Source organism: Notolepis coatsorum, assembly GCF_963971535.1.
Source record: "Notolepis coatsorum genome assembly, chromosome: 13".
Taxonomy (NCBI): domain Eukaryota; kingdom Metazoa; phylum Chordata; class Actinopteri; order Aulopiformes; family Paralepididae; genus Notolepis; species Notolepis coatsorum.
Genome location: NC_140177.1, coordinates 80,203,040 through 80,219,259, shown reverse-complemented (window position 1 = coordinate 80,219,259; position 16,220 = coordinate 80,203,040). Strand labels below are relative to the sequence as shown.

The window sequence follows — 16,220 nt, the reverse complement described above, 5'->3', positions numbered from 1 at the left end:
GATTCGTCTCTGCGATTAACCCATCCCGTCGTCCTTCCCCCCCAAGGGCAGCCGGGAGCAGACAGGCGTTAACGTGAGCCGCGCCAGGGGACCAATCCAAGTGCTCCTGTCCGTCTTCGTCAAGGACGCCACAGCGTTAGCGATCTGTTGTTGTGCATGTTTTTCCATTGGTTTTATCTTATCGGGGGGGAAACCCTTGCGAGCACGGGGAGAACATGCAAACTCCACACAGAAAGGCCTGGGAGATACCCCACCTGGGTACCTGGCATCATGGAAACCTGGTCCCCAAGCGGGAATCGAACCCTGGACCTTCTTGCTGTGAGGTGACAGTGTTAACCACTACACCACCGTTGCATACAGACAGTCAGACACGCCCGCCATCTCTGAGGCGTGTGTAAAACAGCCATGGTTCGGCATCTGAACCCTGTCTGATCCAAGAAGCGATTTGCGACTGATCTCAAAATGACACGCATACACACACACACACACACGTCTCACGACTCGCAACTCAGTGCATGTGTGTGTTCCCTGTGGGTCGCTCATCGCATGTGTGTGTGTGTGTTAATCTGATGACAAATAAAGACTTATACTTGTACTTATACGTACTGTATAGTGCGAAACAAATCGTTCCAGCAAAGTAGGCTTTGTCAATACTGAACGACTGCGCGCTTGTCAAGAACCAATCGTGCAGTAGGTTCGGAAATACTGGATCTGTCACCTGTCCTCTCTCTCTGAAAGGTCCCTGTGGCTAAAACCCTGAGTGCGCTCAGAACTTGGTGTGGAGCAGAGAAGAGAAGGGAGGAGAGGAAGGGGGGGGGGGGGGGGGGAGAAGAGGAGCAAGCAATAAGTTATAATAATAATTATTATTGAAAAGTTCTGGGTTTATAAAGTCGTATTTGGGGTAGGGGCAATTGACCAATGGTTTGCTTTCAACCCATGAACTCCTTCCTCTCTCACCTTTTTATATATATTTTTTTATTTGATCTACTAAAACTGTATTGTATTATATTGTTTGTTTTGTAAAGTGTCTTTGAGCATTAGGAAAAGTGCTATATAAATCTGATGTATTACTATTATGAATGGTAGGCTTTTTTAAATGTTTCTCATCTGGGTAAGAGTTTCTTATCTGGGTAAGAGTGCTCTCGACCACTCTTAGAATTTGGTCTTGCCCGAGAGAAAAACAACAATAAGAAAACATTGCTGAATCCCAGATAAGAACAAAATAAGAGGAAATGCTAGATCGAAATCTGTTCTTATATCGCTTCATGAATGAGGCCCAATCAATGTATATAAAAAAGTTTTTACTGCATTTATCTAGCATATCCAAAGCACTTCACAACTTATGCCTCACATTCACCCATTCACTCACACATTCACAGACCGATGGTGGAGGCAACCATGCAAGGTGCCGACCTGCTCCTCTGGAGCAGTTAGGGGTCTTGCTCAAGGACAGTTCGACACACTGCTGGGAGAAGCCGGAATCGAACCGAGAACCTTCTGAATACCAGACGACCGCTCTACCTACTGAGTCACCTACCAGTCTTCTTCTTGCCCTTCTGGCCAGGGACGGTCTCAGTGAACTCGTGGGCCTTGCTCATCAGCATGGCCAACGTGGCGTTGTGGGCTCTGAACAGATCCACCACCTCATGGAGCGCTGCGTCCGTTATCAGGTCACAGCTCACCACCAGGACGTCCGTCTGGAGAGGAGGCAAGGGGGAGGAAGAAAGGACAGATGAAGGTGGGACGCAAAGAGGGAAGGATGGAAGGAATGAGATCGAGGATGGTGAGGAGGGTGGGAGAGAGGAGGGGTAAGGGAGGTAGCAATAAATAAAGGGAGAGAGAGGAGGAGAGAGGGAGGGAGGGACAGGAGGTGTAAGGGAGGGGGGGGGGGGAGTTTTACGAAATGTAAAAATAATTATAATAATACATGCACGATCATAAGTTGCTGATTAAACGGTTAATCTTCATCTCAACAAAGGTTAATAGAGATGATAATAGTGCTGGAGGTTCACTGTACTGTGCTTTAGTCAGGCTTATAAATGTCAACCAACCCTGACTCTATAATGCTCATTGGATACATCCATGAGTCTCCAACAGCATGTCAGCTAAGAAAACACCTTGTTGCCTTGTAGAGTTGTTTTGCAATATAGATTTCTCCATATTGAGATAACAAGCAGCTGTGTAAGTGCGGTTTGCGGTATTATTGCAAAATAAAATAAAAAAAATTTTTAACAAGATGTCTCAGCGCAATATCTGAAGGCGTAGACATTTGTATCCGGACCAAACTACATTTGGGACATACTGTATACCAATGTCTCTGCACATCTGTGTCAGTGGTCTTATTGTGCGAAAGATCATTTTACATCTGTGTGCAACTGTGCATGACAACATGATATTTTCCAATATGGGAACACCCTCCAGATGAATTCAAACAGGCATTAAGGCTTCCCTAACCAATCTAATGCTAGACACATGGCCACACACACACACACACACACACACACACACACACACACACGCACGCACGCACGCACGCACACACACAAACATACATATACACAGAATGCATGAGATAGTCTACTCAGCATTTATGGTATGCTTAAAGCGCCTTGGACTCAGCGCAGCTGTGACAGTCATCTCAGCGTTCATATATGCATGAACATACGAGCCAATGATGCTCCATAAAAACTCCTCAACGCATGAAGAGACTGGACTGTTTCTCCTAACGACAGCCACAAGAGGAATGGGCTTAGAAAGGGGGCTCTAGAGGGGAGAGATAGAGAGGGTAGAGGGAGACAGAGAGAACGAGAGAGAAAGAGAGAGAAAGAGAGATAGAGAAGAGGAGAGAGAGAGGGGAGAAGAGAGATGGAGGAGAAAAGACAGAAGACAATCGTCTTTGATAATAAAGGTTAAGCTCTCCTGATTCTTCCAAGTGTTAATATCATACAGACTGAACACTGCTATCACAGCAGAAACTAGCTAGTTGTTGGGAACCTTTTCTCTTTTAATGGTCTGCAATTTTAAAGCCATTAAAAGCGAGTCTATGAACATAGGCTGCCAGATATGAGGAGTTTAGCATTATAGTCATAGCGATTAGCCAAGGCCTGACACTTGACCAGTATGTCTAAGAAGACTTGTTCCAGATACAGGTCAAACATATACATACTGTACACACACAGACAGGTACAGTAGTGCCTAGGTTGTCTAAACCCTGCAGCTGTTGGCTAATAAATCCCATCAGGTTTTGCCATTGTTTCTGTTTGAGACAGTGTCTGCTTCCCATCTGCTGCTCCCATCTCTACCTCCCACACCTCTCTCCCTCCATCCACCCCTCCTTCGTCCTTCCATCCCTCCTCCTCCCTCCCTTCTTAAGGGCTCTACATACTCGGGCAACAGGAACGCAACTGCAACGCAACATCGACAATGCAACAATGTTGCAGACATTTATACTTCTGCAACGGCTATGCGCAGCCTAAGCAACATTGTACCCCGTATGTAGCTAGGTTCCCTGGCCTAGATAGATGAAACTTCCCTTAGCCGTGTTTATGTTTGTTTTTGCTGTATATAGTGTAATATAGTTATATTTAGTTCATTTGTTACGTTTGTTAGTTTAAACTTTAGGTTAGTTGTAACGTTAGTTTAGGTTCATTTTAACGTTAGATAATGTACAAAATAAACGTCTTTCCGGTGTTTTAGACGTCGCTCTTTTATTTTGAAACCCCCCAACCGGAAGTATTATTGCTGCTATCGTATTTTGAAGTACAATGAAAGGAATATGGCTGGATTTCTTATCAAAGGGAAAAGTGTCACTGTTATTTAAAATAAATAAATAAACAAATTAGAAGGCCATCAATATAAATTGCAGCATACATCAAACTAACACACACACTGTACTGTTTCAAAACAACACTGCTCTGTTCATTCTATTTTTAGAATACGTACATTATCTGTCTACATTTATTTAGACTAACATTATTTAAATATTGAGTGCAACTGTGGTGGATTAACGTAATTCGGTGAGTTGGAACTATCTATGGGTTGGGGGACCGCACGGACATTTTAGCGTCACGGACCTTCTCAACTCTTAACGTTACCGGAGTTGATAACATGCAGTGGAAAAGCTACAATAGTCCCGGTTGGAGTTAGTAAACACAGTTGTATGTTAGCCTTCTTGGATGTTGAATAAACGCCTATCATTGTCTTTAAACACCCCGCCTCTCAGACTCCCATTTTCTCCTCTTCTAGCAAGTAGCTACGATAACATTTCATTGGCTGTATTAGCTGGCGGGCTACCATAGTTAAAACGTGCGTTGTGTTGTACAAATTGCTAATGTTATGGCAAGATGTGTGTAGGCCTATGTAATGTTAATGGCTATGTTTTTAAAGTCGTAATGAAGATTGATTTATATTGCGCTTGCCATTTCCACAAACTGACTAGCACCTGCAGTGCTGCTGCTGCTGCACTGCACCTATCCCGGCTCCGTGCCAAATGACGTTTTTTATTATTATTTGCGCATCCCCTGAACCGAACAATACACAAACGCCCCGAACCGTGGAGGCCGTGCCGAACGGTGTACGGTTCGAATTAGAGTTGTTCCGATACCGATACTGGTATCGGAAATGCCGCCGATACTGCCTAAAATGCTGGTATCGGTATCGGCGAGTACACGTAAATTCTAGCCTCCGATCCCATGATGTAATTTATCTCCTGCCGAGTCCTGCGGAGAGTGAGGATTATAAAATTAACATGTTTTAAAGTGTGATGCTGTGTCATTTTAACAGCAGATACACTTTCTTAAATTCCATTGTCCCCGACAGTGCGGTGGGACGGGGAGCTCGGACGGGAATCGGGATGTGTTTGGCTGGTGTTATGATAGCATTAGCTGGAAAGATAGCTAGTTGGAACAACATCCGCTTTTAACGTTACATCAAATCAGATGATCGCCTGTCCTTTCTCCAGGACCTAACACTGTCCGTGACCGTCTATCAACAATAATGCACCCACGGTGAATTGTATTTAAGTTAAGTAGCTACGGACTAGCGTTAGCTGACTATTACTAACGTTATCTTAATGGCAATGCGGGAAGACGAGCTAGGTCAGTTAGCTTAGCTTGATAACGTTACCGTGTCTAAAGTTGGTGCTATTCACATAATCCAGCAATAATGGCTGCAGACCTGCAAGCAAAGTACAGCAAGTGCCAAAGGTTAAGAGTCTGAGGCGGAGTTTCAAAAGAGAATGTTGAATATTTATTTTGCATCAAAAATCACAACATGAACGTTCTATCTGCCACTAGCTTACAGACTGAATAGGGTATATCTGCAGAGCCACTGAGTAGCGAGTGCAACACCGTTTAATGTCCGTGTGGATCATTGGAGTAGGGTATATCTGCAGTGCTGCAGCCCATACTCATTGATTAATGATACTAATACAAATCTATACAATCACCTGTTGTTGAATAAATACTATACGTTCTAGTTATTACTAAAAAACAGTATAACAGTATCTTATAATTTATATAATTTTTTTTTTATGCACTGGTATCGGATAAATATCGGTATCGGCCGATACCCAAAGCTTAGGTATCGGAATCGGATCGGAAAGGGAAAAATGGTATCGGAACATCTCTAGTTCGAATGCGTATCATTCCACCCCTACTGTTTACTAAATTGTGGAGGCTTTTAATCGTCAAAGTAAGAGGTTTTGTCATGATCAACTGAAGGCGTATGCTATGGACGTCTTCCCCTGCAGCTCCACTTTGTTGAAATGTACATACAACTAGGGCTGGGCGATATGGCCTAGATATGATATCACGATATTTTCTGACCTTTCTGCAATACACGATACACATCACGATGTTTTTCCTTTTTTCACCAAACAATTCATTATGAGGCTTACCAAGACAGTATTTGAGTTTGCAAGCTAACATTAAAGACAAAAGACTCATGCATTTAGCATTTTTATATTATATATTAGATTTAGATTATTGGATTCTTAGATTATATATTTAGCATTTTAGCCTTTCGTTTTTTTAGATTATATATTAGATTAGATTTAGATTATTAGATTATATATTGTAACTATTTATTTATGCATACATTTATTATTTGAACGGCTTAAGGCTATATCTGTACTTGATGTTTGTTTGTTGTGTTGCATACTTGAAATAAACTTCAATCAAATCAAATCAAACCCCCCCTCTTAAAAACAAAAACCTGTGTTTAACCTAGCCATCTATAAAACATCATGCTAAAACTGTGAAACAAATGTCCTACTCCCCTGAAGAAAGAAATACATACAGTAGCAAACATGACTCAGTTATCCAATAGTGCTGCTGCTTTTTATTTTGTTAAAATCTTTTAGCTAATAACACTACACAACAACAACCACCAAACGCACATAGCACACACATCCACACGCACACACTCACTTTAAACAAACACACTGTAGCACCCACTCCACACACTTTATAGCACACACCCACTTTAAACAAACACACTGTAGCACCCACTCCCCACACTTTATATTTATTGATGAAGGATTGCACTACAACTCGTACACCTTACTGTAAATTGTACCTAAATTGTACCTCATCCCATTTCTGCTTTGCACTAGATAGTACTGTACATTAGTACACTGCATAGTATTGTATATTATATGGTAACTCAGAACATTGTACATATGTCTATACCGAACACTGTGACCTCATTTTCTTCTTCTAAATTACATGCTATATTATGTTATTTGATACTATCTTGTCTAGCACAGTCTCTGGAGCGTAACAGTAAGAAGCATTTTGTATGAAAGTATTCTGTACTTCTGTATGACAACTATTAAAGAAACTTGAACTTGAAACTTGAAACTAAAAGACTACAATATGACTACAACGGTTTCATGACTGCTTCCTGTCCTCGCCGGTAGTGCGTCGGATACCTAAGTTAAGTTAACGTTAAATGTTCAACAACAGAACAGATTGCTGCTAATTAAACACTTCATGGAAACGGAGTAAAGTTAACGTTATGTCGAGTTCATACATGTAGTGTAGTATGAACGACATAACATTAACATTACTCCGTGTCCACTCTTGCGTCGCAGATGGATGGTACACTATGTTAGCTCCGTAGCTAATCCGCTCATAGACTAATTTACCGATAGCAGTACTGTTAACGTCGGAGCTTATCAATACTCCTGGGTTTCGGGGGGCATCCCTAGCACCGAACCACCGCCTCTCTGTCTCTGGCTAGGTGTGTGCACTTGCGTGCGTGTATGTGCGTGTAGATGACGTAATTTGGGCAAGTGTGTGTGTGACTGACTTTTTTTTCTGCAAGAGGGAGAGGAAAGCATTTAGCACTGCGCTTGTAAGTCTCATCTCAGCCGCGGCGGCCTCTAACGCGAGGGCAAAACATCACGATATTCACGATACATTTAAAAAGTGTATCGTTAATGAACTGTACCTGATATTTATATAATATCGTCATATCGCCCAGCCCTACATACAACTAGGGTTATAGGATAACCACCGGTTAATTCGCGATTTTTTATTGGTTTGTCAAGACAAACCAATTACATAATCCAACATATGTGTAAAAAACGAACATATTCCAGTTGATTGTATATTTTTTTAATGATTCGTTACGAAGAAATCAATACTTCCATTTGTATAAATTCCGTTAACTATCGAGGATAGTATTCCTGCCTGCGGAACCAATATTATATGACAGCCCCACCTCCATTCGCTAACCAACCAATCAATGCTGTGCAACATCCACGCAACGATTGTGTTGCAGTCGCTCGGTTAGATTTTTGTGATAGGTATGCAACACCCTTTGCAACACACTCTGCGACGGTTGCAGATGTCGCAGAGCCATGTTGTGTTGCAGTTGTGTTGCAGTTGCCCGAGCATGTAGAGCCCTTTACACCGCCCTCATTCCTCCCTCCATCCATACCTTCAACCTCCCTGCCTCCCACTGGCCTGAGTATAAATAAACAAAGGGGCTAGGGAGCAGGAGCAGGAGAAGAATGAATGAATGATTTTATTTCCGTCTTCTTTTACAAAGCATAGTAGTAGAACATTTAAAAAAACGAAAGAAAAAAATTAAATTACCGAAAAGGTGTAGGCTGAAGCCGAGGCTTATAATTGCCTACCCTTTTTACATTACATTATTTACACACTTTTTTTGTGTGATCTCAGTTCCTTCTCCACTACATTCAGGAGCTGTTCCAAGAGAAGAGAAGAGAAGAGAAGAGAAGAGAAGAGAAGAGAAGAGAAGAGAAGAGAAGAGAAGAGAAGAGAAGAGAAGAGAAGAGAAGAGAAGAGAAGAGAAGAGAAGAGAAGAGAAGAGAAGAGAAGAGAAGAGAAGAGAAGAGAAGAGAAGGTTAAACAGTGTACCTGACCCTGGTTCTACAGCCTCCAAACCCCAACAGCCCACTGTGAGACCCCCCAGCCCCAGGCCCAGCTTCAGGCTGCGGGTGGCTGACACTGGTAGCTACTAGGCTGTGACGCCGCTCCGCTCACTGCTGCACACCGGCCATGTAGCTCTCACACTCACACACACACACTGTCCATCGTGTTCGATAATGACGCTTGCTCCAGGGATGGGGGGGGTTCAGTGACGCTGCCGCTGGTGCCACTTCTCATGGGCGTTGAGTCCGATCCTTGAGCCGCACACCCATCCGCAGATGGCGCAAGGGAAGCCATATACCTGGGGGATGCCAGCCGCTAGCTGGTGTCGTTGTGTGCGCCTCTCAGATCTTCGGTCTTGGTTGGTTTGGTGTATTTGGGAAACTGCAGTGTCACAAGTGACTTGCCAGGCTGATCTGTCGAGTTCCAGAGTTTCAAGATGCGTATAGTTGATGTTTGCACACTTTAGTAGGTCCCTGGTGTAGTCCTTAAAGCGTCTCTTTTGGCCTCCAGCAGCCCGCTTTGCTCCTCTCAGTTGGCCATAGAGGACTTGGCGGAGCAGGCGGTGGTCAGGCATACGTATGGTGTGCCCTATCCAACAAAGATGTTTTTTGGCCACAGCTGCGGCCATACAGATTGAGTTGGTGTTGTTGAGGATGTCTGTGTGGGGGACTCGATCTTCCCAGGTCAGGCCGAGGATCCTTTGTAGGCAACGGATGTGGAAGGCATCCAGGTTGGTGATGTGCCGGCGGTATGAGGTCGGGGATTCTGCTCCATAGAGCAGAGTGGAGAGACATACTGTGTTGTAAACGGCAACCTTGGAACTGACCTTCAGGTTTCGGTTTTCAAAAACCCTGCTGCGTAGGCGTCCAAAGAATGATGCGGCTTTATTGATACGTGTGTGTATCTCCGCGTCAAGGGAGCAGCATGAGGACAGAGTGGAGCCGAGGCAGGTGAAATGATCCACTGTTTTAAGTGGAACACCGTTTATGTGAAAACTGGGAAGTGTAGAGGTTCGGGAAGTGAGTTGGGACATGACTTCGGTTTTTTGGATGTTGACCTGGAGACCGAAGGATTGGTACAGACTGGTGTCGAGAGAATGCTGCATAGACTCTGGACTGTGACACACACTGTGGCAGATATCATCCCTTGTCACTGTGTTACGTTGAGGAAGGGAGATACTATTGTCACGGGCAGAGGAGAGGAGTTGATTAGGACTGATGGAATACACCTGTGCACCACGTGATCACCCACATCACTCACACACACACACACACACACACACACACACACACACACACACACACACAGTAGCATAAAACCCTAGGAGAAACAGAGGAGTGTTGAGTGGAGGTGAGGAAGGAGCAGAATTCGTGGAGAGAGTGTGAGATACTGAGTTTGTAAGGTGAGAGGTAGTTTGAAGGAGAGGTTAGAGCGAGAAGGTGTTCGTGTTACTGGACCGGCTGAGATACCCCCTTATGAAACTGACCCTGGACCGGACGACAAACCCTGAGTATTGAACATTCCCTTTTTGTACGAGAGCCTGGAGCGTGTTTGACCCTGGACTGTTATATGACCCCTCTATTGCCCATCGGACCTGTACTGCTGTTCAATAAATATCATTTGTTTATTGAAATTGTGCTTGTGTGGACATTGGGATTGTTTGTTTTGGTCTGTGTCGAGCCTGAACACCACAAGGCTCGTCATAATACATGCATACATGCATACATACATACATGCCTTCATGTTTAACAAAAATTGGAGCGATCCAACTAACGTGAAGGAATTATCCAACCACTGCTCCCCAGAACTGGAATATATAACCATCAAGTGTCGTCCTTTCTTCCTCCCGAGGGAGTTAACGGCGATCGTCCTGATCGGAGTGTAAAATCCACCGCAAGCCAGCAACAAGGTTGCGCTCTCCAGACTCCACGACGAGGTAAATAGAATACAAGTGGCGAATGTCAACGCCGCCATTTTAGTGCTGGGAGATTTCAATAGCGCCAATCTGAGAAAGGTATTGCCTGACTTCTATCAGCATGTGACTTGCAACACCAGAGGCGGTAACATCCTAGATCACTGTTACACGCAATTTAAAGGTGGCTACAAGGCTCATTCTGATAGTGGCTTTGGTAAATCAGATCACGCGTCCATTTTTCTTTCACCAAAGTACAAACAGAGAATTAAAAGTACTCCCGTAGTCTCGCGAGAGGTGCAGAAATGGGATTTGACGTCAGAGGAGACGATCCGGTCAGTGTTTCACTACACAGACTGGAATGTGTTCCGCGACACAGATAACATTAATGTCTACACGGAGACAGTGCTGGACTATGTTTGTACTAGGGTGAAAGAAACAATCCCCACTACCAAAATGAAAGTTTACCCAAATCAAAAACCCTGGGTAGACAAATCCGTCCGTGAAGCTCTGAGAGAGCGCACCAAAGCATACAACGACGGCCTAGTGGCAGGCAACATGAATGACCACAAGGTGGCGCGATACAACGTAAGGAGGACAGTGTCAGAGGCCAAACGGCGCTACAGGGATAAAATTGAACTCCAGTTTGAACAAGCTGACTCTAGAGCTATGTGGCAGGGGCTCAAAACGATGACAGACTACAAAGGCGCCTCCCTCAAACTGAACAGTGACATCTCCTTAGAAAATGACCTCAATACCTTCTATGCGAGGTTTGATGCTGGTAATAACAACACCAGCTCACAAGCCTCGGCAATGGGGGGGGGGGGGGGTCGGCTGCTGATGGAGGCGCAGTGTTCAGGGTAACAGAGCATGAGGCAGGGTTCGAAATTAACGGGGGCTTGGGGCATAATGCCCTTGAAAATGGATAAAATGCCCTCGAAAATCAGTTAAGGGGGGCACTTAATGCCCCCGACAGTTTACTAATTATATATATATATTTATCCGGTAATGGAGCGTCTGTGTATCGTATACGGTTCAGATGACGCGCAAATAAAAAAAATCTTTTGGCGGAGCCGGTGTTCTGCACTGGCTGCAGCAGCCAGGTGCTAGTCAGTTTGTGTAAAAATGGCACGCACAATATAAATCAATCTTCATTACGACTTTAAAAACATAGCCATTAACATTACATAGGCCTACACACATCTTGCCATAGCGTTAGCAGTTTGTACAATGTTTGTAGCTGTTAGCTAGCTAGCCCTTCACAACAACAGCTAACACCGTAGCTACTAGCTACTGTAGCAGAGGAGGAAATGGGAGTCTGAGAGGCGGGGTGTTTAAAGACAATGATAGGCGTTTATTCAACATCCAAGAAGGCTAACATACAACTGTGTTTTACTAACTCCAACCGGGACTATTGCCGCTTTCGCGCTGCTTGTTGACGTTATGAACTGCTCCTAACGTGACCGGAGCTGAAGGTGGCGGTGCCACACGCTAAAATGTCCGTGGGGACCCGGCGCCAACCCATAGATAGTTCCAACTCACCGAATTACGTAATCCACCACAGTTGCACTCAATATTTAAATAATGTTAGTCTAAATATATGTAGACAGAAACATAATAATTTCAAGCAGAAAACGAATCTTTCCATTAAGAACTGACAAGCAGGGAATTTAAACATGGTTGACATTGTTTTTGTGTGTTTATATTAATTAAAGAAAGGAAAGTCTAGTGCTGGCTGAGCATATTGTTTGTTTGCACTAAATTAATACTTTGACAAATGTAGCCTATATTTTTCAGTCAGTTCGGTCTTTGTGTGCCAAACATTATTTAAGGCTGTAAACACTGTAAACCTTTTATTTTATTTTTAATAAATGAGAAACATGTTTAGATTTGAGTGTTATAGAAAAAGAAAGCAATACGCTTGGACCAGCACTCACAGATTTTGGTATATTTAATGGCAGCCTGAAACAAACATGTTTCGGAACGATTATGTTCCGAAACATGTTTGTTTCAGGCTGCCATTAAATATACCAAAATCTGTGAGTGCTGGTCCAAGCGTATTGCTTTCTTTTTCTATTATACTCGACGGGATTTCAGCACCCAGTGTTATAATTTGTGAGCGCAGTCTATCTTGACTTTTAGATTTGAGTGTTAATTTTTTTTTAATAAAAATTAACGTATATCGAACTGAAAACCGTGACCCCAAATTCGTGATATGAACCAAACCTTCCATTTTGTGAACCGTCCCACCCCTACCGTTTATCATAAAAATTCAGTGCCCCCGAAATACAAAAAAAAGCCCCCGAAAATCAATTAAGGGGGGCAAAAAAAGCCCTTGAAAAAAAAATTTAATTTCTAACCCTGGCATGAGGTGAGGCGGACCTTTAAAAAAGTGAATATCAGGAAGGCAGCAGGTCCGGACGGCATCCCCGGCCGCGTCCTAAAAGTCTGTGCCGACCAACTGGCCCCAGTATTCACTGACATATTTAACCTGTCCTTAGAACAGGCTGTCATCTCCACCTGCCTGAAGAAGTCCACTATTATCCCTGTACCCAAAAAATCCAAGCCTGCTTGCCTCAACGACTACCGCCCTGTAGCTCTCACCTCCATAGCCATGAAGTGCTTTGAGAAGCTAGTAAAGGGCTACATCTGCTCCTCCCTCCCCATCAACATGGACCCCCTGCAATTTGCATACCGCCCCAACAGGTCCACGGAGGACGCCATATCCCATGTGCTGCACACAGCAGCATCACACCTGGACAAGAGGCAGGGGAACTATGTGAGAATGCTATTCATCGACTACAGCTCGGCATTCAATACCATAGTCCCCTCCATACTCATAGCCAAGCTCAGGGACCTGGGCTTGGGCTATGACCTCTGCCAGTGGGTCTTGGACTTCCTGACTGGCAGACCCCAGGTGGTGAGAGCAGGCAACTGCACCTCCTCATCCATCACCCTCAACATAGGGGCCCCCCAGGGCTGTGTTCTGAGTCCCCTCCTCTACTCCCTGTACACACACGACTGTGTGGCTCAGCGGAGTAGCAATACAATCATCAAATTTGCACAGTGGTGGTGGGCCTGATCTCTGCCAACGACGAGAGGGCCTACCTGGAAGAGGTCAAGGTCCTGGCGGGATGGTGCCAGGAAAACAGCCTCTCCCTGAACGTCAGCAAAACAAAGGAGATGATTGTGGACTTCAGGAGGTCGGGGGTCAAGGACTACAGCCCCCTCAGCATCGACGGGGCACCGGTTGAGAGAGTCAACCGCTTTAAGTACCTCGGAGCCTACATATCCGAGGACTTGACATGGACCACACACATTGACAGTGTTGTGAAGAAGGCACGACAACGCCTCTACTTCCTCAGGCGCCTAAGGAAGTTCCAAGTCAGCCAGAAGATCCTTAAGAACTTCTACTCATGTACAATAGAGAGCATCTTGACCGGCAACATCACCTCCTGGTTTGGGAATAGCACTGCACAAGACCGAAGCAGACTACAAAGAGTGACACGTTCAGCCGAACGCACAATTGGAGGGGGGCTCCCCACCCTCCAGAACATTTACTACAAGCGTTGCAAGGGCAAGGCTAAGAGAATCATTAAAGACTCCAGTCACCCGAACAACTGCCTCTTTGAACTGCTGCGGTCAGGCAAGCGATACCGGAGTCTCAAGGCGAGCACAGAAAGACTCAGAAGAAGCTTCTATCCCCAGGCCATCAGGCTGCTAAACGAACAATGAATGAACACTACACAACAACAACCACCAAACGCACATAGCACACACATCCACACGCACACACTCACCTTAAACAAACACACTGTAGCACCCACTCCACACACTTTATAGCACACACCCACTTTAAACAAACACACTGTAGCACCCACTCCCCACACTTTATATTTATGGATGAAGGATTGCACTACAACTCGTACACCTTACTGTAAATTGTACCTAAAATTGTACCTCATCCCATTTCTGCTTTGCACTAGATAGTACTGTACATTAGTACACTGCATAGTATTGTGTATTGTATATTATATGGTAACTCAGAACATTGTACATATGTCTATACCGAACACTGTGACCTCATTTTTCTTCTTCTAAATTCATGCTATATTATGTTATTATGTTATTTGATACTATCTTGTCTAGCACAGTCTCTGGAGCGTAACAGTAAGAAGCATTTTGTATGAAAGTATTCTGTACTTCTGTATGACAACTATTAAAGAACTTGAACTTGATACATACATACATACATACATACATACATACATACATACATACATACATACATACATACATACATACATACATACATACATACATACATACATACATACATACATACATACATACATACATACATACATACATACATACATACATACTAGAGATGTTCCGATACCATTTTTTCCTTTCCGATCCGATTCCGATACCTAAGCTTTGGGTATCGGCCGATACCGATACTTATCCGATACCAGTGCATACATTAAAAAAATAAAATAAAATAAAAATATATTTTTTTTACAGATACTGTTTTATATATACTGTTTTTTTAGTAATAACTAGAAAGTAATGATATTTATTCAACAGGTGATTGTATAGATTTGTATTAGTATCATTAATCAATGAGTATGGGGCTGCAGCACTGCAGATATACCCTACTCCAATGATCCACTCGCTTTGCACTCGCTACCCAGTGGCTCTGCAGATATACCCTACTCAGTCTACAAGGCTCCGTTGAAGTAGCAGAGGATCTGTTGTGATTTTTGCACAATAAATATTCAACATTCTCTTTTGAGACTCCGCCTCAGACTCTTATCATTTGGCACTAAAAGCTAAACATTGTCACCGATATGGCTGTCCGCAACATGTCATTAATTGTGTACTCGATCACTAGTGACGACAACGTGAGCTAGGTTAGCTAGCATGAGCTAACGGTAGATGAAAAGACTAACTTTACTGGTGAAAATGTGATTTACGTTGGAATACTCCTTTGCCAACTTGCTGTACTTTGCTTGCAGGTCTGCAGCCATTATTGCTGGATTATGAATAGCCCCAACTTTAGCCAAGGTAACGTTTAAGCTAAACCTTTAACGTTAGTTAAAGCTAGCTTTCGGTTAGCTGTTCAATGCTAACATTACCAAGCAAACCCATCTGAGCTCCCCGTCAACACCGCTCTGTCGGGAGGATCGCATTTAAGAAAGTATCTGCTGTTAAAATGACAAACAGCATTGACACTTTAATTCACGGTCGGTTAAACACACGTTTGTTTTATAATGCTCACACAACAGACCGCAGTGTTGTTGATAAATTATGTCATATGGTATCGGAGCGCAGAATTAAAGGGTATCGGCCGATACCGATACCAGCATTTTAGGCAGTATCGGCGGCATTTCCGATACTGGTATCGGTATCGGAACAACTCTAATACATACATACATACATACATACATATAGGGCTGGGCGATATGACGATATTATATAAATATCGGGTACAGTTCATTAACGATACACTTTTTTAACGTATCGTGGATATCGTGATGTTTTGCCCAAGAGGATTGTGTCGCGTCAATCTGGTCCACACGTTCAAACTTTTGAACAACGCCGCCCCCACACACACACTACTCCATCAAAGTTAGTACTTATGATTAATAGGCATTCGTTTTGTGGCATTAACGTTATATAGTTACACGTTCAATAACATCAGCGTATTTACCCGAACATAGCAACGTCCGAGGACGACCTAGATAGATAGCAAGCATTACTCGTTCATATCTCAGCCCGTGCTGAGTTGTGCAACTTGTGCCCATTCTGCGGTCTGTTAATAAAGTTTTCAATCAGACAGATGTATGGAAAGGCTTTTATTATAACATTCGTTGCAGTAAAATCATTATGCCTCGTTTAGT

General features: G+C 43.6%; 1 protein-coding gene across 1 annotated transcript in view; it reads right to left on the bottom strand.

Moving 5' to 3' along the window:
* The window catches only part of eif2b3 (eukaryotic translation initiation factor 2B, subunit 3 gamma), a gene marked incomplete at its 3' end in the record, with an annotated part of 235,016 nt that overhangs the window by 152,580 nt on the left and 66,216 nt on the right, over positions 1–16,220 (bottom strand). The window contains exon 4 of the mRNA XM_084327117.1: positions 1,538–1,697. Coding sequence (XP_084183243.1) covers positions 1,538–1,697 — 160 coding nt within the window. The remainder of the gene's footprint in view (positions 1–1,537; positions 1,698–16,220) is intronic.